Raw genomic sequence first — 20,726 nt, forward strand, 5'->3', positions numbered from 1 at the left:
ATTCTATAGTTCATTGTGTGTCCATACATGTGTCACAGCATACACATATCTGCCATGCTCATTCTTAACATATTTTGCTTTTTAGTTGCCCAACAATTAGTTTCATAGGGCATTGCTGTCTTATCACTCATGTAAATTGCCCTTACTCTTCAGTAGAATTTTATGATCTCGCAAAAGAAAACAGAGAAAAGACCAAATTTGAATATAGAACGGTCATTTTTACGAATAGATATAATATACAAACAAAACCCCTAAACTATTCAAAAAAATTTAAATAAGTTCTTATACTTTTATTTTAAGTCAAATAAGTTTTTATATTTTTTATTTTGAATCAAATAAGTCTTTTATAATTAATAGTTGACTTAGTGAAATATCATTTGTTATTCTATGTCATATGACGCTAACATGGTATGTTAAAATATCATAATTGATTATAATATGTCATGCTGGCGTATCATAATTGATGATGACATAATATATTAATTTTTATGATAATATGATCACGTGGTAATTTTTTACCCTCTACATCATTGTCATATCAGTGCCATGTAGATATAAAATGACAAGTGGTATTTTTACTAAATACAATTAATTAATCATTAATAATAAAGATTTATTTGATCTAATATAAAAATAAAGAGGTTTAATTGAACACAATAAAAAAATAAAAACTTACTTGAATATTCTTAAATAGTTTAGATGCTTTTTTAAGCATTATTCCTTTCGAATAATGCGTGTTCAAGCACTTAAGATAGCAGGTATCTTCATCTTTGGGCTAGACCAATAGAATGTTCCATCTAAAAGGAAGTTTGACAGAATAGATTTTATGCTATAGCTATTGATAGTCGTCCGATCCGACTTTCTGACTGTAGGAACAGATTTTATTTGTCAATGCGATCATACCTTACTGACTGCAGGAACAGATTTTATGTGTCAATGCACAACAAGTTGGTAAAAGCAACATGTGGAAGTATAATTGTTTTTGACTTTTTCTCTATCAAATACATGTAAAAAAGCTAATAATGTCGTAAATAGATTTGGAATTCTATCATCCTTGATAAAGAGTTGGTTGACAAGAACAAGAGGTGTCTGCTTATACAGTGCAATCTCTGCTCTGCACCCTTCTCTAATTAAGTAAAAACTGTCGAAGACAAAACACACAAAATCTTGTTGCAGTGGAAGTTTTTGTAAAGTCTGTTCTGGCTCGTTTGGCCATTTACTGTTGTTGTTTTTACTGGGTTATAATTTTTAAATCAGACTAGGTTACAGATTCAGTGCATGAAATTTCTTGTGTCTTTTTGTTACATATTATTTTATATCTGTCAGGTTGGTGCTTTGTTTTTGTTTTTTTTTTTTGTCATTTAAGAAATTGCTTTGTCTCAGGAATTAAATGAAGGTGTGTGCAATGCATCGGCATTTCATGATGCTAAATTTCTGTCAAAGAATGGCAATCCTAAGGAACTTTTTCTATCAAGTGATGCGAATGCTCTTATCGAACACACAAAGAAAGTTCTGGTTATCGAGGATGGGGAAGTAGTTCATCTTTAGGTGCATATTTATCAGTTGGATAATTTTGCAAGTCATCCTTTGTTCTTGTTGTCTTTCTCTACTCGATATATGTCTTAAAAACGCTTCTGGTTCTACTCTACCATTATTTTCTATGTGCATCTTGTTTTTCTGTTGTCATTTTATCCCTCCTTTTTCATCTCTTTCTATCCTTTCTTTTTTATATGACATGTAGACCTTCCTAGAATTAAATGCTATGTAGAATCTGACGGATAATTTTACCGTATAAGCTTCTTGTGATGCTTATTAAAATCCAAGATATATAGAATATGGTTGTGAACCTATTTTAGGAGACATTTTTTATGTTTTTCTTTTTCTTTTAAACTTAATAAGCACATTGGAGTTTCCAATGGAATAAAGTATTTACACTAAAGCAACTCTGACAATTGTGTTGGTTCAAAGTTTTAAAATTGTGTTGGTTCAAGACCAACCAAATCACTAGGAGGCTTTCTTATGAGTAATCTTAATAGGAATGTTATGTTATGATTTCGTTTTGGTTTTGACATTGAGCTGACTGATACTCGTTAGAAATAGAAAGGCAAAAAAACATCCAGATTAAGATATTTCCAGTGAGTCAATGACATGTAGCTTTGAGCTCCTTAGATCCTCCTGCCAATTATCATTCTGTCTCATAGATGATTAACCTAGCTGTCAATAAGGTTATATAATGATGTCCTAACTAATTTTCTTTCCCTTGTGGGGTTCTTTTGCTTTTGGATGTTTTGGAAACCATTTGAGCAGCTGGTTTGCTGACAAAGTGGTGGCATTTGGTATTGATAATTGCAACATTATGCTGTTATGGTTGGATGGTTGTCATTCCCAGGGTTATGAGTTAAAAGACCAGTCTCAATGCAATCTTTTGCAGCCCTTGTAGATTGCCAATTTTAGAATGCAAAGAATGACAGACTGTCTAGTCTTCTTTCTAGTGATGTCTCAATAACATCTTTAAGAATGAAATTGATATCATGGAATGACTTTTTACTTTGATTTCATTTTATTCCCTGGAACAGGAATATTTAAGTATGTTTACACCGCATTTTTCTGGAGTAAACATGCATTTTGTGGCTCTTTTCCCCCTCTGTTTTGCTAATATCTTCCCTAACTCGCAATCATACCGTTACTAGCACTGTCTTGAAAAATTAAACCATGTAATTCTTGAGCTCACTCTTGCTCATGGTGCATAGAATCATCGTCAACTCATGATATATCTACCTCTTTACCGTCTGCATTCATTAGTCTTTTAATAATGGTCGATCAAATCTTTTTTCCTTTCCTTCATGTTGCTTGGATGCATTTTTTTCACGAATTAACTGGTTTCTTCAGGAAGGGGGTGTATCAATCCTAAAATTTGATAATGAAAAAGGAAGAAATGGTGGTAGTCTTTCTAGGCCTGCATCAGTGCAACGTGCATTATCTATTCTTGAGATGGAGGTTGAGCAAATAAATAAGGGAAAATATGAGCATTATATGCAGAAAGAAATTCATGAACAGCCAGAATCTTTGACAACTACAATGAGAGGGAGGCTTATACGTGGAGGTTCCTGTAAAGCTAAGACTGTTCTTTTGGGTGGATTGAAGGATCACCTTAAAACAATTAGGCATAGCCGAAGGATTGTGTTTATTGGTTGCGGTACAAGTTACAATGCTGCTCTTGCTGCTAGACCCATCTTGGAAGAACTCTCTGGTAAGTGCCATTTGTCTGGAAACAAAATTTGTGCACTTCTTAAAATTTGTTATGTTCATTTTTAACTTATTTGGTTTATTTATGTGGAAAATAGGGGTGCCTGTTACAATGGAAATTGCTAGTGATCTATTGGATCGGCAAGGTCCTATATACAGAGAGGATACAGCAGTTTTTGTCAGTCAATCTGGTGAAACAGCTGATACATTGCATGCCCTAGAATATGCTCTGGAAAATGGTGCATTATGTGTTGGCATAACAAATACTGTTGGTAGTGCAATAGCACGGAATACACACTGTGGGGTTCATATAAATGCTGGATGTGAGATTGGTGTTGCAAGTACAAAGGTAAGTGCATTGATCAATACATCTTTACTTAATTTTGTTTTATGAGTAAAAAATTTTCTGCTGTTATTAATAGGCATATACAAGTCAAATAGTAGTGATGGCCATTTTAGCTCTGGCAATTGGAGGTGACACAATTTCCAATCAAGAGAGAAGGGAGGCTATAATAGATGGTCTATTTGACCTGCCAAGTGAGTCTCAATTGTTGCCCCCTCTTATTTATTTTCCTTTTGTTGTTTATTTTAAAAGATTTTCCCCTTTGTATTTTGTTTTTGTAGCTGAACTAATTTTCTGTGTTGTGATCCACTTTTACAGATAAAATCAGGGAGGTGTTGAAGCTTGACCAGGAAATGAAGGATCTTGCAAAGTTATTGATTGCTGAGCAGTCACTTCTTGTCTTTGGGAGAGGATACAACTATGCAACTGCTTTGGAAGGTGCTTTAAAAGTGAAGGAAGTGCCTGTTATGCATAGTGAGGGGGTACTTGCTGGTGAAATGAAACATGGTCCCTTGGCATTAGTTGATGAAAATCTTCCAATAGTTGTGATTGCTACCCGTGATGCTTGCTTCAGGTTGGTTTGGTTGTAGTTTGGGGGAAATTCTTTTATTTTATTACTTTCCATTGTTTGGCACTGAAATCTTCAAATTGCTAACAGCAAGCAGCAGTCAGTTATTCAGCAACTTCATGCCCGCAAAGGTCGTGTAATAGTAATGTGTTCAGGAGGGGATGCTGCATCAGTGTGTTCTGGAGGAGCCTGTCGAGTAATTGAAGTTCCCTACGTTGAGGATTGTCTTCAACCTGTGGTTAATGTAGTTCCATTGCAAGTATTGTTCTCATATATTTATTTCGGTTTGCCTTTTATTGTGAAATAGAGACTTTCACTTATGCCACAAAAGAATAGAATTTAGATCTCCTTACCTAAGACAAGCAATTTAACAGATTCTATGTGTAATGTCATCCTTGAAAAATGGGCATTATGCATTCTGTAAGGGACAAGGCAAATTCATTCCTTATGCTTTGATAAATATTATATGATTGCTCAATGGCATGTGTCCTAGCTATTGCAAATATAAAATGCTGAATGCCTTGCATAGATGACTCAGTCCTCAGCACAAGTTTTAATATGTCTACATGCTCTATATGCCACATACTTGGAGTTCATTGCAAAGTTTTATCCACATGATAGGAACGTGGATGAGAGATGCTAATCCAAAATTCTTCTTCAACTTTCTGGGCTTTTATTTGGTTATAGTTTTTACCAAACTTCTCTGTCTCAAGACATTGTTACAAAAATTTGTGACTCTGTTAAGCTAATGAACCATAAGCTTTAATTTGCTTTTTGGGTGCAGTTACTGGCATATCATCTCACTGTTCTAAGGGGATACAACGTTGACCAGCCTCGGAATCTCGCAAAGAGTGTGACCACACAGTGAAGAATGTCTACTGACGAATTCCCATTCACGTTCCTCTGTAAATTATTAGAGTGGACACAGTATGCATTCTTTTACCTCCTTTTGTTTTTCCTTCTTGAGATTATTTGCAAGATGAATGGGGTATAATGAATGAAAGCAAAGATGGTTGAACGCTGATACTCTGATATGATTGCATTCTGGGACATCCCTATGTGGAATAAAGTAGGAAGAAATGGCTGGACTTAGACATAGCATCATGGAATACTGTGACAGGAGGCTCGGTGGAGGAGATTGAACTATATTTTACATCCTGGTGGTTGTGGTGTTTGTTGAACCAAGAACAAAATCACAACCTTTCAGTGGCAAAATCAAATGCATGTGCGAGTATGTGCGGGCACAACTTGAAATGAATATTCAAATTCCTTTGTAAGCACACTTAGAATTTGTTCATGATTGGTGTGTCAATCTTCTGTCGGAGCTAGGAATGACTTCAAAATGTTTGTTGAAAATAACGTATTTATGTCTTTAAAAAAAAAAAAAAAAACAAGATGCTTGGGATCAAAAGATTGCTATATAACTTTACTGAAAGTCAATTAATATAATTTTAAAAAAATAATAAAAATCAGTGACGATAATTTTTATATATTTATGTTAATATTTTATTAATATTTATTTTTTATGTCAATTTTATAAATTTATGTTAAGATTTTTCAATTGTTAATTTTTACTATAATTATTTTTATTTTTATTATTATTCATTTATAAATTAAAATTTGTAAATCATTAAATATTTTTAACTTGAAAATATAAATTTAAATGTCTAATTTTCACAAAAATTATATTCATTTTGATTTAATTGATTTGTTACAGTAATTTTTACATATTTTTGTTAATATTTTAATAATCCTTGTTTCACTTTTATGATTTTTTATGTTAATTTTTATAAATTTACGTTAATATTTTTTAATTGTTAACTTTTATTAATTATTTTTATTTTTATTATTATTTATTCATAAATTAAAATTTATAAATCTTTAAATACTTTTAATTGGAAAATATAAATTTAAATATTTAATTTTTGCAAAATTTATAAATTATTAAATACTTGTTCACTAAACCCCCAAAAAAAATTAAAAAAAATCTCTCCATCGAGAAATAACTCCGTCGAGAGAGTCCTCTCTCCTCTGGACTCTCTAATTTTCCACAACAAAAAAAATTTTAAAAAAATTCTCTCCCTCTCTCATAGAGTCTTTATCTCTCCTACAATCTCTAATTTTTTTAAATTTATCTTTTTCCTTAAAATCGGTTTTAACATTGGACTGCAATTTCATCTTACAAATCGGATGGTCATTATTCATTAAGCTTACAAGAAGCTCAAATATAAGAATTTGCCATAAATGTGACTACAAATTCAATTTTAAATAATATAAGAAATTTCTCCTCTACTAAATTTATTTATTTACAAAAGAAAACATTTCTAAATAGATTACAATTAAAGTTAGAGTTTTTATTACAATCATTTTAATATAAAAATTAAAATTTATTTTAAAATTTTAATCATATAGAATTAATGATAAAATAAAGAAATAATTTTATTAAAAAAACATAATTTCAAAAAAAATCATGAAAATTTGAATAAATTCTTATTTTTTATTATATTTAATTAATTTTTTTATTTTTATTTAATTAAATTTAGGTAATAAATGTTATTTTGTAAAAGTTGATTGAAACTTAACTCAATAATTTGGATAAAATCAATAACCTGAATCAAATTCATTTGCAATTTGAAATGGTTTGAAATGTTATATCAAAACTCGACAAAAAAAAAAAGTAAACCAAACTGGATTGGGCAGATCTATGTGTCACCCTCTGTTGAAATAAAAGTTAATTATAAAAAACTAAAAATACACTTTTGTCATAGTGCAGGGACTTATTAGCTGTTTCCACAAAGCATATCCCTCTCCCTCAGCCTCTTAGCTCACTCTTCTATCTCCTCTCCCTTTTCCTTTCCCAATCCCTACTTCCAAATTGAATCTCAACGTTTTCAAAATGCTTAATTCAATCCTTCAAATATAATAGAAGGAATCCTCTTATATGTTTTTAAATAATTTATATTTTGTTTATATAATTCTTAAATTTCATTTTTTTTTAGTATAAAATCTTTTATAACAATATAATCTTTTTTGATTTGAGATTGTGAGGTCTAAACTTTCAAATTTTCAATTGGAATTGCTTTAAAAATATTTAAATAATTTGTATCATTATGTATATCAGATTATATTAAATTATATAAAATAAAGTATATTATTTTACTGTGCAGTTGCATATTAAGGAATTAAAAAGTCCAGAAGTTTTTCCATTTCCTTCTCAGTACTCACCCTTGTTTGTACGGCACCAAAAAAAAAAGGGGAATAGTTACTAGTAGAGATACAGGGCGCCAAACTAAAAGGCCAAAGCAAAGGGCGAAGGCTGAAGCTCCAAAAATTCAAAATTCGTTTGAAAAATGGAATTGGATGACTGGGAGTTAAGCGCTGAAGAATTGGATTATCTTGAAAGAGACGCTCTCCAGAAGATCTCTCAGCAGCGCAGCCATTCCTCTTATTCTTCTTCTTCCAATCAAAAACCCATCACCCATTCCCCTTCTGCAAAGGCGGTTGCTTTTTCCTTTCTCTTTTTGGCATTTTCTGGGTTTTGATTCTCTTTTTCTTTTCATTTTGTGGGTTTTAATTGTTTTTTTTTTCTTTTCATTTATGATTCAGGCTGAAGCTTCATCCGGAGCATTGCCTTCATCAATTGCGCCAAAAACAAAGCCTGGTCAGTTGCATTTTTTATGTACTCGTTACTTATGAATTATAAAGCCTACATTGCCTTGTACCAATTTCTGCCCAGCAGCAGATCAATGCTCCAAGGAACAACTACCAAAGCTCTCTGTCAAATTTATCCTCCACGCTACTGGAAACATTGCCGCTAAATTTTCCTATAAACAGGTTTAATGTTTATGTGCATCAGTTTCTTTCTTGTGACACTGCTTTTACTTATGCACTTATACTCTATGCTTTAATCTTTATTTAGGTGTTAGTTGATGCTTTCCGTAAAATCCCTAAAGCCACTTGGAATGCAAAAGAAAGGTTGCTGCACTGACTCTCAATTCACATCTGCTTATGTTTTTTACCCTCTTTATTGTTTTTTTCCTGAGAATTATGACTCTGTGGTTGGCAAATTTTCTGCAACTTTCATGTTAAGTCAGCCTTAGCCGTAGCCTGATCTGATACTGTTGAAACTGCAGATTATGGATGTTCCCGCTATCTTCTTTGTCATCGGCAGAAAAAGTTCTCTGTGAAGTATCTGGTTTTAAAGTTGAGGTTATAACTATTGCAACTTTGTTTTCCTCACTTTAACAATACACTATCTTTTTGCTAAATTGCAGAGTTTGACTTTAATATGGCTTACTATTTGTTGTGATGTTATCAAGGTAGAGAATTTACATCCCTTGGTGCAGCGGGCTATTGCTGCTGCCTCTGCACTTCCAGATCTTCGAGGTAAAATTGGCGTCTATAGTTTAGTTTGTGCTATGTGTGTAAGAATGTTTCCTTTTCAGCTTCCCCTGATATAATAGTACTCTTCACTTGTTGCATAAATTTGAGTTTTCTATTAGTGTTCACTTTTATACAATTTCAAAGTTTGTATTTTTTTCCCTTATTTCTTAGCTTTTTTTCCCCCAAGAGTGGTATGACAGGATTCCTAGCTATATTGAATCAAAGCTTCTACCATTTCAGCGAGATGGTGTTAGGTATGCAATAACCATGGGGGTTTTTTCCAATAGAGTGTAGCTTTGTGATGTAATCAATTCCTGTCTCTTTTAAGAAAATGAAAACTTTTACCTTCTCATTCTTTGATCTTAAGTATATGATGTTTTTATTATATGTTATTCCTTGTCTCAGGTTTGTATTGCAACATGGAGGGCGTGCACTTCTAGCTGACGAAATGGGACTGGGAAAGACTTTACAGGCAAACAGTATTGAAGTTTTTTTTTTTTTTTAATATGAAATGATCTGTTCTTTCAATACCTTTATATAAATTATGTAGCTATAAAGTGTCCAACTCTTAATAATAGCGCATCAGAAATAAAGGCCTAATAATCTGCAAGCATTCTCCAAGTTTTTTTTTTTGGGGTCTAGCTTATGGACACTGTTGAGTTGCTTATACCTGTTGACAGCAGTATGTATATGGTTCAAAGTCAGCTTTTTCTGTAATTTATGCTTTATGTACAAACAATGTTTATAATCAAGATGCATTTTCTCCCTGGAAGAGAAACCATAATAAGTGTTCTATGTATTATGATCTTTCAGATGGTCAATATGTTGATAACTAGCAAATTCATTCATGGCAAGGCATTGGAATCTTTTCTTTTGAAAAGCAAAATAGACAAATTTTTAACTTTTATGGGGTAGTTGTTTTGCATCCTTTCCACCAGCCGTGAATCTATACCTTTTTCTTTTGGAATTCAATGACTCATCTTCTATTGTTGCTTTTTGATGTAATTGTCTTCTTCAAGTTAAGGAATACTCTGTCACAATGCTTCCATCTCTTTATCTTTTTCTCTGGATTAGACAACCTATAATAGGGAGTTTTATCAAGGATATATTTTGATGTAGCATGATTTGTACTTTATTGCTAGGATTATGATGCTCAATACTAGAAATTTATGTTCTGATTATAAAAACTAGAATCAACTTTGCTAAAGATCATGTTGCGTCATCATTCTTGAAATTTTACCAAATAGAAACTAGTTTACTGCTTTATGGATTTCATTTTATTTTTTGGTTTGAGGCTGCATATTGAATCCTTATGATCTGGCAGGCTATTGCTGTTGCTGCATGCATTCGTGACTCTTGGCCTGTTCTTATACTTGCACCATCTTCTTTGCGTTTGCATTGGGCTTCAGTAAGTGCTCATCATCTTCAGGTTTAAGTGTCTGAGAAAATTTTTGGGGTGGGGCAAAAATGCATATAATTTTGCTGTCATGCAGATGATTCAACAGTGGCTGAATATTCCTCCGTCAGATATAGTTGTATGCTATCTGGATTTCTCTCGCAAGTTTTTTTTTTCTTTTACCACATGGAAAAATAGAAAAAAAAATGTAGAAGGTCCTAACTTGTGAATACTTGTAGGTTATTTTTTCCTTAGTAGGTGGATCAAACAAAGGTGGATTCACAATATTGTCCTCAAAAAGTAAGGATCGTATTCATCTTGATGGCCTGTTCAACATCATCTCCTATGATTTGGTACCAAAGTTAGAAAATGTATTAATGGCATCAGAGTTTAAGGCAAGTACAATCATTTTGTCATTTTGACTTTTATACTTTTCCATATGTTTAACTTATCATCATCTTGCATCCATTGTCTGTGAGTAGAGGTTTGTTGATTAAAGACCTAGTTTAAAATGGACAAATTAATGAGATGATTTGAAGATTTAAGATGATTTAATGTCGACTTCAATATGGTGTCTAAACTGCTGTTTTGTTGAAAACATCTAAAAGGCAGCGTTGAGGTTATGGATGGAAGCAATTTAAGAAAATGTGGAAACTGAAAACAATTTAATAAAAAGTAACAAATTTAAAAAATTATGTAACAAAGTGGATTATTTGATCTATGATGATGTTAGTGTGCTTTGCTTTTCAATATTTACTTATACGGTTATATTGTATGAAATGACGATGTTATGGATTTTCTAATATGATCCCAACTTTGATAGTAAAGTTGATGATATCTACTCCCTACCTGAACAGTTAGAAGAATTTAATTTTATACTAAAGAATCTTGGTTTATTTATAAAGAATTAAAATGACTAAAATAATGACAAGTTTGGAGGATGGGAAGAAACATTTTCAGTTCTTTTTCATGTTAGAGATTTTATATTCTCCGGAAGGTCCTAGGACACAAATTATATTTTATAAGAACAGTTGACTTAATAATAGATTTGTGGAAAACCTTAGTTGTTTGTATTTGTTGTACATGCACATTTGTGTGTTAGAAAGTACATTACTTGTTCATGTCGCTTAGAGATGTCCTATTTTCTTGGTAATTTTTTACTGTTCTCATATGCTTCTACCAATAATTTTCTTCCTCCTTTTTGTAGGTTGTGATTGCAGATGAATCTCATTTTTTGAAAAATGCTCAAGCAAAGAGGACAACAGCTTCCCTTCCCATAATAAAGGTGTTTCCCTCTTGATAGATGATGAATTGGAGCTTAAATCTGCTTTATTATTGACTATGTTCACACTTAAATATTTGATGAATTCTTTCATTTGCTGAAAACATATTCTTCTAAAGCCACTAAGACGCACAGCTCTTCAAAATACTCCAATTGGCTGGTTTTGGTGAATAATAGTGGATAAGAATTCAATATAGGCCATGTAAAGGGTAGATCAACACTGTCTCATCATTCAGGTATGTATGACTAATGATCATGCTGGGTGGGATGAAGCAAGCAGCTAGAAATTCACAAAATAGAACAGAAAAGTGCATAGGTATAATTTCACATGAGATTGCATGTTCTTGATATGGACGAAAAGAACCATGCAGGAATGATGATAATTAGCTAAAAAGTACTCTGAAAGACTTTAGTGCATGTTGGGTTGTACTTAGTTTTCTCGTTGTTGCTTTTGGTTGAAATTTCAGAAAGCTCAATATGCAATATTGCTTACTGGAACTCCAGCTTTATCCCGACCAATTGAGCTGTTCAAGCAGGTGCTCTGAATATTATCAGGAAACAATGATTTGCTACATTTAGAGCTTTCTGAAGGTGCATTGTAGTAATTCTGTGAAAAATTTTGTAACATTGGCAGCTGGAAGCCTTGTATCCTGATGTATATCGGAAAATTTATGAATATGGTGACCGTTATTGCAAAGGTGTAAGTAACATTCTTCTGAGGTTGACAGATCTTCAATGTTATTCAAGACTGCCATTACATTAGGTATTGAGCAACTTTGTTTCTTGTTGCACAAATCTTCCAGGGAATATTTGGAACTTATCAAGGTGCGAGTAACCATGAAGAATTGCACAATTTGATGAAGGCTACAGTTATGATCCGCAGGCTTAAGAAGGATGTTCTTAGTCAGCTACCCCTGAAGCGTAGGCAACAGGTACAGATATATGCTAACACTCTGTTGTCTAATCTGCTTTTTCCATCTTGCTGGCCTCACTTTAGGGATCTTACTTCATATCAAATATTTGAATCATAACAAAAGTTGATTTTTGTATGTACAATCAATAACATTATAGTTCTATTGTCTAAAGAACTGAAAAAGTGGGAAGTGGTGCTGAAATCATCGTTAATTTATTGGACTAAAAAATATCTTTAAAATTGAATCAGTAAGATTAATGATCCAGCAGCAGTCTGGTACTGCAGCATTGACATTTGGAAACTTCCTTGACATGTGTCCTGACTCTCATGTGGCTGTGGGCATGAATTAAGCATTGCTTGTTCTGTTCTTCTGGAAATTTGTTAATCTTAAAATTTAGGATGAGAAGTTATATTCTTTTGGCTCCAGAAGAATGCTTAGTCATTCTTGTTCATAATATCCTGTTCTCATTTCTCATCTGCACTTGTTGATGTACATGTAAGCAAGTACATCATACCATTGTATGAATGTTTACTTGAAGTTTCTTGAACGGGGTTAATCTTTTATGTTCCATCTTAACTTTTTAGTAATTTGAAACAAATTCTCAGGTCTTCCTAGAGTTGACTGAAAAGGATATGAAAAAGATCAGTTCTTTGTTTCAGGAGGTAAATTCACTCCGTATTAGTTGTTTTTCAATTTGAATCTCCTCTGAATCAATGGTGGCATTGCAATTGTAGCTAACTGTTGAATTAAATTTTTTGACTTTGTACATTATATGCTATATTTATATTGATATAGAGATTGCTAAACCACATAGTTCATTTTTCTCTCATAAATTCATAGTTCAGTATAGGCACCTACTTTCTTGCTATTGCAGGTTCCCATTTTCTTCAGGTTCCGCTTGTGTGTGGATGTGCCTATAATAGCTAATAGTACACTGTTGGATATCAGTGACTTCTCCATCATATGGACCTAATGTGTTTTAATCTTTAATACAATTCTTCTGTATTCTGAGGTGGAAATGTGCATGTTATATTTTTGCATCAAGTAGGTTCCTTTGGAAAATTTCTAAAGAGGGATAGGGATCTTAAAGTGCCACCTAATACCGCTGTACTATTTTGTAGTTGAATCTGGTAAAGGGAAAAATCAAGGCCTGCCAGTCTGAAGAGGAGGTTCACTCACTCAAACTTATTGAGAAGAATCTCATAAATAAGGTATCTATCAATGTTTTTCTCATTTACTTTAAGTTGAAGTATGTACACATGCACAATTTCTATTTTCATGTTAGCATTGTTTTCCTTTACATTTGAAGCTAGACTAAATCTTTTTGGTCCCATCCTCTTCCTCCAGATTTATACTGATTCTGCTGAAGCCAAGATCCCAGCAGTTCTAGATTATCTAGAAACTGTCATTGAGGTACATTTTATACTTGTCTTAACAGGGAGCATATCAACTACACCTTTTTTTCCTACAATTATTCAATCACAAGGATAAATTATATGGGGGTCCACCTCTTATGGGTGTGGGTTCCATAAAAAATTTTGGTGGATCCAACACAATGGATGATTGTGATTGGACAATTGTAAGGAAAAGTACTAAAAGTCTGCATTGCTCCAATTCTTCATTTTCCTTGAAGTACCGGTGTCCGACACATATCCGCTGGACATGGGTATGGAGGTTTGACCTTCCAAATATATGGAAAAACTTAGAGCAAAATTGAACATAAAAGTGTCAGGTACATACCTGTATCCGTCACTCACCCCCAAGTCTGAGTAACATAGGTAAAAATATTGTAGTTGATGTGCTTTCGTCTTAACAAATCTATGACTGCATGAAAGACACAGAAAGCATTTTGTGTGAATAAGTCTTACCATGATGAAAGATGAGCTCAGATCATAGTTATAACTTATGAGCTCAATGCTTGTACCTTTTCTAATATGCCTGTCATGTCTACTTTAAGTTGCCAAATGTGAAATGTCCTGAAATTTTACATATGGAGTAACAACTAACAAGCCTGTTATTAGTTGTGGAAAATGTGAGATCCAAGTGTATTAGCTCATTTGAATCTCCTTTGGTTGTGATAATATGGACCTTTCATTATTTGCTGGCAAAGTAGCATCTTATGTTTTCAATCTGGTGATTGTGTATAAGATTTGAATGGATATTTTTATCAACTTGAAGATTTCATCTTAAAACTGATTTAAGTGGAGAAATCTAGAATGAGGGTCTGCATTTGTTCTAGCTAGAGAGTTAAACTACCTTAAACTTGAAAGAAGAGGCAATAAGGAGTCTGGACGCCTGACATATCCAACTCTTGATGTCCTTACTATATGTTTGGGTGACATGTGCTTACAATTAGCATTCTCCATTTTTCATAACCCTTCTAAGTTTACTTCTCATCATAAATTTATTCCTTATTGGCCCTTATATGTATTTTTGATATAAATAATTCTTTCAGGCAGGCTGCAAATTTCTAATATTTGCACATCATCAGCCCATGATTGAAGCAATACATCAGTTTCTCCTTGTAAGACCACTTAAATTCATATTGAAATTTTCTCAAGATTGATCTATCCTTATAATATGTGCCAATTTTCCAGAAGAAGAAAGTGGGTTGCATTCGAATTGATGGTACTACCCCTGCATCCTCAAGGCAAGCTTTGGTCAATGATTTTCAGGAGAAGGATGCTATCAGGGCAGCAGTGGTATGGCTGCTTTTGCTTCATATTGTTCTGCTAATCATTTTCATATTCCTCTCGTTTACATTTTGATGTAAACCATAAAATTTTAATTATGGTAAATTTGAATTAATCCCAGTTCTCGTGCATTGCTGATTGCAGCTATCTATCAAAGCTGGAGGTGTCGGATTGACTTTAACAGCTGCAAGTACTGTTATCTTTGCAGAGTTGTCATGGACTCCAGGTGACCTGATTCAAGCTGAAGATCGCGCTCATAGGATTGGCCAGGTAAGCCATAGGCCAGAGCAGTTATATCTGCAAGGAATTCATTGCCATGTTATGCAAATTACGACCTTGATATTTGTTTGATAAGGCTGAAGTCTGATGTGTACCTAAAAATTTGCAGTTACATGAGCCTAACGTGATGTAGAACTGGCACTCAGAAATAATCTGAAATTCTCAATCAAATCTCCATCTCATTGTTAAAAATAAAAAAGAAAGAAAATTCCAAAATCTCAGAATCACTAAAACTCTCAAATATAAAAAATATCAGTATCTCATCAATCAAACGTAATTCTAATAACCTTCTAGAAACTGAAACAATATGGGTAAACCCTTACCTTGCAGAAACATAACATATCAAGTATAACCTTGAAGCTGTAATACTTGGAAAACACTAATTAATATAAAATAACCTTAATAATCTAATGTAACCAATCCTAAATGTATATAAAAATTAGAATTGAACTCTTAAAGTATAAGAAAATAGCTAAATAAAATCGTAAAAATCTGTTAATTCTTCTAATAGCTTCCTTTCCATTCTCCATCCCCGAGCTTTCTTGGGGGGGCTCATTTTTTATTTTCACCCTTTACGTTTTCTACCAGAATGAAGAGCCCTACATCTAGCATTACTGAGTTGTGATCCAGCTTGACCAGATAGGGGTTACATAGGCTGTACTCCAGTTAAGGGCTTTTCATGAAGCCATTGTTTTCATTCAAAATTTTCAAACCTGTGTGAATGGAAGACTATAGGCAGGTTGTAAAGGACCAAAAATTTCTTAAAGTTGTAGTTGAATCACAAGAACTAGATTGGTATCTATTTTCAATATTAAGCTTCTAATCTTAAACGGTAATAGCACTGATCTGCAGAAAAAGTTGTTTGTTTATTATGTTGTAACTATCAAATGATTTGTAGCTTGATGATATCACATTAGTTATGACTTTTCTGGAACATGATGGATTTTTTTAGTTCTGTTAGCATACATTCATTTGCTCTCGCTGCTCAGTATCCTATCTGTTTATTCTGTTCTCTGACACATGGTTCATGTTCTTAGGCCTCTTCAGTTAATATATACTACCTGCTAGCAAATGACACTGTTGATGACATCATATGGTATGTACTTTTGCTACCCCATTTGGTAATCTTGGTCCTCTCTGAATGCCGACAACATGTGTTGATGATGAATGGCTACTAAATTCGATTTGTTGTTTACTTTTCAGGGATGTTGTTCAGAACAAGTTGGAAACTCTGGGTCAGGTAATTTGCTTCTCTCTCTCTCTAAAATAAATCACACATGCACATATAACAAAATACAGTAAGAATTTACGGGTTTCATGAAACTCGCTGATTGTAATTTCATTTAGTTGGTATACTGAAACTCTAGTTATTCACGATTAGATGCTTGATGGCCACGAGAATACCTTGGAAGTTTCAGCCAGCCAACAACAAAGAAGTCCATTGAAGCAGAAAACTCTGGATTCTTTCATGAAGCGCTGTAACAGCATCGATGATGCTGAACATCAATCCAAGCTCAAATACCCCAGGCACTGAGCAACCTACTCAAAGTAAAATACCTATATTTTCACCCCACTTGCATAGCAAGACATTAATCCCTCAGTTAGCACTATCTAATCATAATATCACCACTTAGGGGGTATGCTTGGTACTCGGAATGTAACGTAAGCTTCGTTGGATTGGCTTTACCCTGGCAATAGAATCCATTGGCATATTTAATGTTTTCGTTTGGATTCATAGAAAATATTTCTGATGTCCTAGTGGAAGGATTTCCTTTTCTATTGTTTTAAGCCACCATTTCCCGTCGTTTATGAAGTCATCTATCACATGATACTCATATTGCCCTTCAGTATTAAAAAAAAAATGATAAATTACATAGAATAGAGAAATCACTTCTTCCAGACAAAGAAGTCAGATCTGCTCGTCAAAAAACAGAGGAAAAGTGATTTTAGGAGATTTTACTTACATTTATTTGTGATTAGATAATATAAATCATGTTGGTAACATTTGAGTTTGATATGTTGTTATATATTGGTTTTAAAATATGAATATCTATTGTTCATTTATATCTCTGTAATTAGGATGTCTTCTTGAAACAATAATTATGCAATAGATTATGAGTTCCAATTTCAAGAAAAACTATATTATCCATACGGTCAAAGAGTTGCTATTAGAATACCTGAATATGAAAAAGAAAAACTCTATTTTATTTATCAAGAGAGAATTGCTCTTCAATAATGAGTTAGTCACAAGTAATAAATAAAATGTAATATTGTAAACTTCACCGACCCAAACTTCAACATATATTGTTGGTTTAACCGAGGCTTCACCGAGGAACACTGGGCTCCGACTGAGAAGCGGAAAGTCGAAGAGAAGCTCTCTAGTGGATGATGGGGAGGTGGAAAGGTGCTTTACGATCTACTACTCATCTTCAACAAATGGGTAACGCTAAATCCACCATATCTATCCTTTTCCTTCTATTTACTCGTCGCCCAATCCTTCATCTTAAGAGGGCTGGTTGCTTTTATTTCCAAATGTCTTGTTCTTATGCTACTATTAGTTCCCCGGACACTGAAAATTCTGTGAACGTGAGGGGGAAAGGCAAGCATCAGTTTCAGTTTGATAATATTGGTGAAGCCTTGACGTTGTTTAATCGGATGATTCATAGCCATCCCCGCCCTTCTATTGTTGAATTTACTCGGTTATTAGGTGCCATTGTTAGAATGAAGCACTATGTAACTGCTGTTTCCCTTATTAGACAAATGGAATTGCTGGGTATTCAACACAATGTCTATACTCTCACTATATTAATTAATTGCTTCTGCCACTTGCAATGTGTGGATTTCGGTTTCTCTCTTTTGGGAAAAATGTTTAAATTCGGTCTCCAGCCTAATGTCATAACATTCTCCACTTTGATTAATGGACTCTGCATTGTAAGTAAAGTAGCCCGAGCAGTGATGTTGTTCAATGACATGGTCAGGGAAGGGTATCAGCCTAATTTAATTAGTTATAATACAATAGTAAATGGTCTTTGTAAAATAGGTGATACTAGTGGGGCTATTAGATTGCTAAGGATGATGGAACAAAGAGGTTGTGCACCTGACATTGTAACATACACCACCATCATTGATAGCCTTTGTAAGGATGAAAATGTGACAGAGGCTTTGAAACTCTTATCAGAAATGAGAGGTAAAGGCATCCCATCAAATATTGTCACTTATAGTTCCCTAATTTATGCTATGTGTAATTTGGGGCAGTGGAAAGAGGTTACTAGTTTATTGAAAGAAATGGTGGCTAACAATGTCATGCCGAATGTTGTCACCTGTAATATATTGCTTGATGCACTTTGTAAAGAAGGGTTGGTTTCAGAGGCTCATGATGTGGTTAAGAAAATGTCTCAAGATGGTGTTGGCTCTGATATTGTCACATACAATACGTTGATGGATTGCTGTTGTTTGCATAGTGAAATATATGAGGCAAGAAAGATATTTGATTTGCTGGTTGGCAGGGATTGTGCCCCTAATATTGTTAGTTACAATGCTTTGATCAGTGGATATTGCAAAGCTAAGAGGATGGACGAGGCAATGAATCTTTTTCATGAGATCTCTGATAAGGGATTTATTCCTGATGTTGTTACTTATACGATTCTTATGAATGGAATGTGTGAAATTGGAAGACTTTCTGCTGCGCAAGAACTTTTCAAGGAGATGTCTGCCAATGGGCAAATTCCAGATCAAATGACTTACTCAGCTTTGCTAGATGGCTTATGCAAACATGGTCACGTTTATGAGGCATTGGAATTCTTTCAAGCAATGCATAATAGTGGGTTGGAACCTAGCATTTTCCATTATAGTATTCTACTTGATGGCCTGTGTCAAGTTAAGGAGTTTAAACTAGCAAGGCAGCTGTTTCGTCAAATCTTTGCCAAAGCATTACACCTAAACATTTATGTGTATACTATTATGATCAAAGCACTTTTTGAAGAAGGGCTACCAAATGAAGCACGGGAGTTGTTTAGGAAAATGGAAGAAGGTGGCTGCCTGCCAAATAGCTGCTCTTATAACACAATGGTCCAGGGATTTCTTCGAAACAATGACATGTTGAGTGCAATGCAAATTCTTCATGAAATGGTTGACAAGGGATTTTCTCTGGATGCCCCCATGGCAGTCATGCTAGTTGATTTCTTATCTACTGATGAAACAAGTCAAACGTTTCCTGAAGTAGTCTATAAAAACATTGAAGACTATCAAATTGTAAATGTCAAGTGATTTCTTCCCAGTCAATATCAGGATGGTTAATTCTAACTAAATTCCCATGTTATGTAAGTTTCTATCAACATACATCTTTTCCAACATTGAGGAAGAAAGCAATGTTTTACACCTTGTGTTCTCATCCTATTGGGCTAATTTTGTGTGTGTTTTTTGCAGGATACCTAGGTGGAAATGCACCAAAGCTGGAAGCTCAGCTGTAGTTTGCCATTTCTTCTGGTTTTGGGCAAGGTTTTGATGGTAAGTATTTTCATTAGAAGAGCGGTTAAAGAGTGTCTATTAATTGTCACAGCTAATTTACCATGGCCTCTAGAGTAGTTCGTAAACCAGAAGCAAAAGCTGATTCTTTGTATATTTACCTCGGTTACACAGATATGACTATTTCCAGTATCAGTTGGCTTCAAATTTAATGTTGTATGTAGTGTCAAATCTAATCTTTCTTGGGTTTTCTTTTAGGAGCACCTTTGGAGTTGAAGGCAGAATTGCATCTCTAGCTTTGCAATTTCTTTCTTTGAACTAATTATCTGCTTGATTTAATGATTCTGTAGGCTAGTGCCAGTCATAAAGCTGCTTCATGGTGATTTACAATCATTCTGAGCTAGAGTTTCTAATTTGGGAGGATCAAGTAATTGGAAGCTGTTGGAAGAGATCAGCATAAATTTGAGATAGTCCAGAGCAGCCAATGTTGATGTGTGGTTTGAGTCACTTGCATTCTATGAAAAACTTGTTTTTACTATCTACTTTCAAAAGCTGGAACCAAGGCCAAAAAACTCCATTTGCAAGGGGTGCTTGTCTTGTGTTTTTAAGTATGCATTTACACTTCCCATAATGGATAGGTTGCAGTTAATTTGGACTGACTGTATATATGGGAGGTGTTGCTGATTCGTTGTCTCAAAACAGTTCTTAAAAATTCACTTATCCTTGCAAAACTTATGGTCCCAATTCGTTCGACCCCTTTTGTGATTAATTTGCTATTTTTGAAGGCTGTGGCAAACAACCGGAAGGAAAACTGAGATTGATTTACTTTTCTGTTGGCATGAAATATAGGTTTGACTAGGACAGAAAGGGTTGATAATCCAGAAAACCTAGAATTGAGCCACTAAGAAGCGACTGCAAAAGTATTGGGAGATAGAACAATTTTCTGTGGCAACCAGTGCATAATGAAAGAAGGTTTTGGCAGACATGTATTGAAGTATTTGAGGTTTGGAATCATGCTCAAGGTGCAGAAAGTTGACTCGCTGGACAAATCAACAAGATGGAAGGAATAAGCAAGCAAGATGTTTTGCTGTGGCAGCAAATTGGGAAGAATACATGGAATCTTAAAAGAGCAAAGCTAGGGTAGCATGGGTGAGGAAG

At 34.0% G+C, this 20,726-nt stretch overlaps 3 protein-coding genes across 10 annotated transcripts; all 3 read left to right on the forward strand.

Annotated features, from left to right (window-relative positions):
• Positions 1–1,183: 1,183 nt before the first annotated feature.
• On the forward strand, positions 1,184–5,237 carry LOC110414812 (glutamine--fructose-6-phosphate aminotransferase [isomerizing] 1). 2 transcript variants are annotated; one of them, XM_089783412.1, is made up of 6 exons: positions 1,184–1,548; positions 2,890–3,250; positions 3,345–3,595; positions 3,669–3,783; positions 3,908–4,163; positions 4,248–4,473. In XM_089783412.1, the coding sequence occupies exons 2-6, from the start codon at positions 2,992–2,994 to the stop codon at positions 4,462–4,464; spliced, it is 1,098 nt and encodes a 365-aa protein (XP_089639538.1). In that variant the 5' UTR covers positions 1,184–1,548; positions 2,890–2,991; the 3' UTR covers positions 4,465–4,473. The 2 variants fall into 2 exon arrangements, with proteins under 2 accessions (XP_089639538.1, XP_021281899.2); XM_021426224.2 differs by lacking the exon at positions 1,184–1,548 and adding an exon at positions 4,942–5,237 and having other exon boundaries at positions 4,248–4,416.
• Positions 5,238–7,205: 1,968 nt separating this feature from the next.
• On the forward strand, positions 7,206–16,913 carry CHR18 (chromatin remodeling factor18). Of its 6 annotated transcripts, none has more exons than XM_021426121.2 (24): positions 7,206–7,657; positions 7,764–7,818; positions 7,894–7,991; positions 8,077–8,132; positions 8,291–8,366; positions 8,477–8,543; positions 8,728–8,794; positions 8,946–9,012; positions 9,865–9,948; positions 10,034–10,075; positions 10,176–10,331; positions 11,144–11,221; positions 11,686–11,754; positions 11,853–11,918; positions 12,022–12,150; positions 12,738–12,794; positions 13,254–13,343; positions 13,480–13,545; positions 14,588–14,656; positions 14,730–14,834; positions 14,970–15,095; positions 16,142–16,200; positions 16,308–16,344; positions 16,486–16,913. In XM_021426121.2, exons 1-24 carry the CDS (start codon positions 7,508–7,510, stop codon positions 16,636–16,638), a joined length of 2,022 nt encoding a protein of 673 aa, XP_021281796.1. In that variant the 5' UTR covers positions 7,206–7,507; the 3' UTR covers positions 16,639–16,913. The 6 variants fall into 6 exon arrangements, with proteins under 6 accessions (XP_021281796.1, XP_021281798.1, XP_089639476.1 ...); XM_021426123.2 differs by having other exon boundaries at positions 7,900–7,991; XM_089783350.1 differs by having other exon boundaries at positions 7,206–7,654.
• Positions 16,914–17,268: 355 nt separating this feature from the next.
• Positions 17,269–20,720, forward strand: LOC110414736 (uncharacterized). Of its 2 annotated transcripts, XM_021426125.1 has the most exons (4): positions 17,269–19,423; positions 19,530–19,610; positions 19,919–20,060; positions 20,418–20,720. In XM_021426125.1, exon 1 carries the CDS (start codon positions 17,490–17,492, stop codon positions 19,368–19,370), a length of 1,881 nt encoding a protein of 626 aa, XP_021281800.1. In that variant the 5' UTR covers positions 17,269–17,489; the 3' UTR covers positions 19,371–19,423; positions 19,530–19,610; positions 19,919–20,060; positions 20,418–20,720. The 2 variants fall into 2 exon arrangements, with proteins under 2 accessions (XP_021281800.1, XP_021281799.1); XM_021426124.2 differs by having other exon boundaries at positions 19,919–20,720.
• Positions 20,721–20,726: the final 6 nt, after the last annotated feature.

This window comes from Theobroma umbraticum, unplaced genomic scaffold (genome assembly GCF_002168275.2).
Source record: "Theobroma umbraticum cultivar Fairchild unplaced genomic scaffold, ASM216827v3 scaffold_147.0, whole genome shotgun sequence".
NCBI classification, from domain to species: Eukaryota; Viridiplantae; Streptophyta; class Magnoliopsida; order Malvales; family Malvaceae; genus Theobroma; species Theobroma umbraticum.

Excerpts from the sequence above, each read along its gene's own strand:
- LOC110414736 (XM_021426124.2), top strand. The coding sequence starts at position 17,490 with ATGATGGGGAGGTGGAAAGGTGCTTTACGATCTACTACTCATCTTCAA.
- LOC110414812 (XM_021426224.2), top strand. The coding sequence starts at position 2,992 with ATGGAGGTTGAGCAAATAAATAAGGGAAAATATGAGCATTATATGCAG. Across the intron at positions 3,596-3,668 it reads TTGGTGTTGCAAGTACAAAG|GCATATACAAGTCAAATAGT; the intron begins GTAAGTGCATTG and ends TGTTATTAATAG. Across the intron at positions 4,164-4,247 it reads ACCCGTGATGCTTGCTTCAG|CAAGCAGCAGTCAGTTATTC; the intron begins GTTGGTTTGGTT and ends AATTGCTAACAG.
- CHR18 (XM_021426121.2), top strand. The coding sequence starts at position 7,508 with ATGGAATTGGATGACTGGGAGTTAAGCGCTGAAGAATTGGATTATCTT. Across the intron at positions 7,658-7,763 it reads ATTCCCCTTCTGCAAAGGCG|GCTGAAGCTTCATCCGGAGC; the intron begins GTTGCTTTTTCC and ends TTTATGATTCAG. Across the intron at positions 10,076-10,175 it reads TTCCTCCGTCAGATATAGTT|GTTATTTTTTCCTTAGTAGG; the intron begins GTATGCTATCTG and ends GAATACTTGTAG.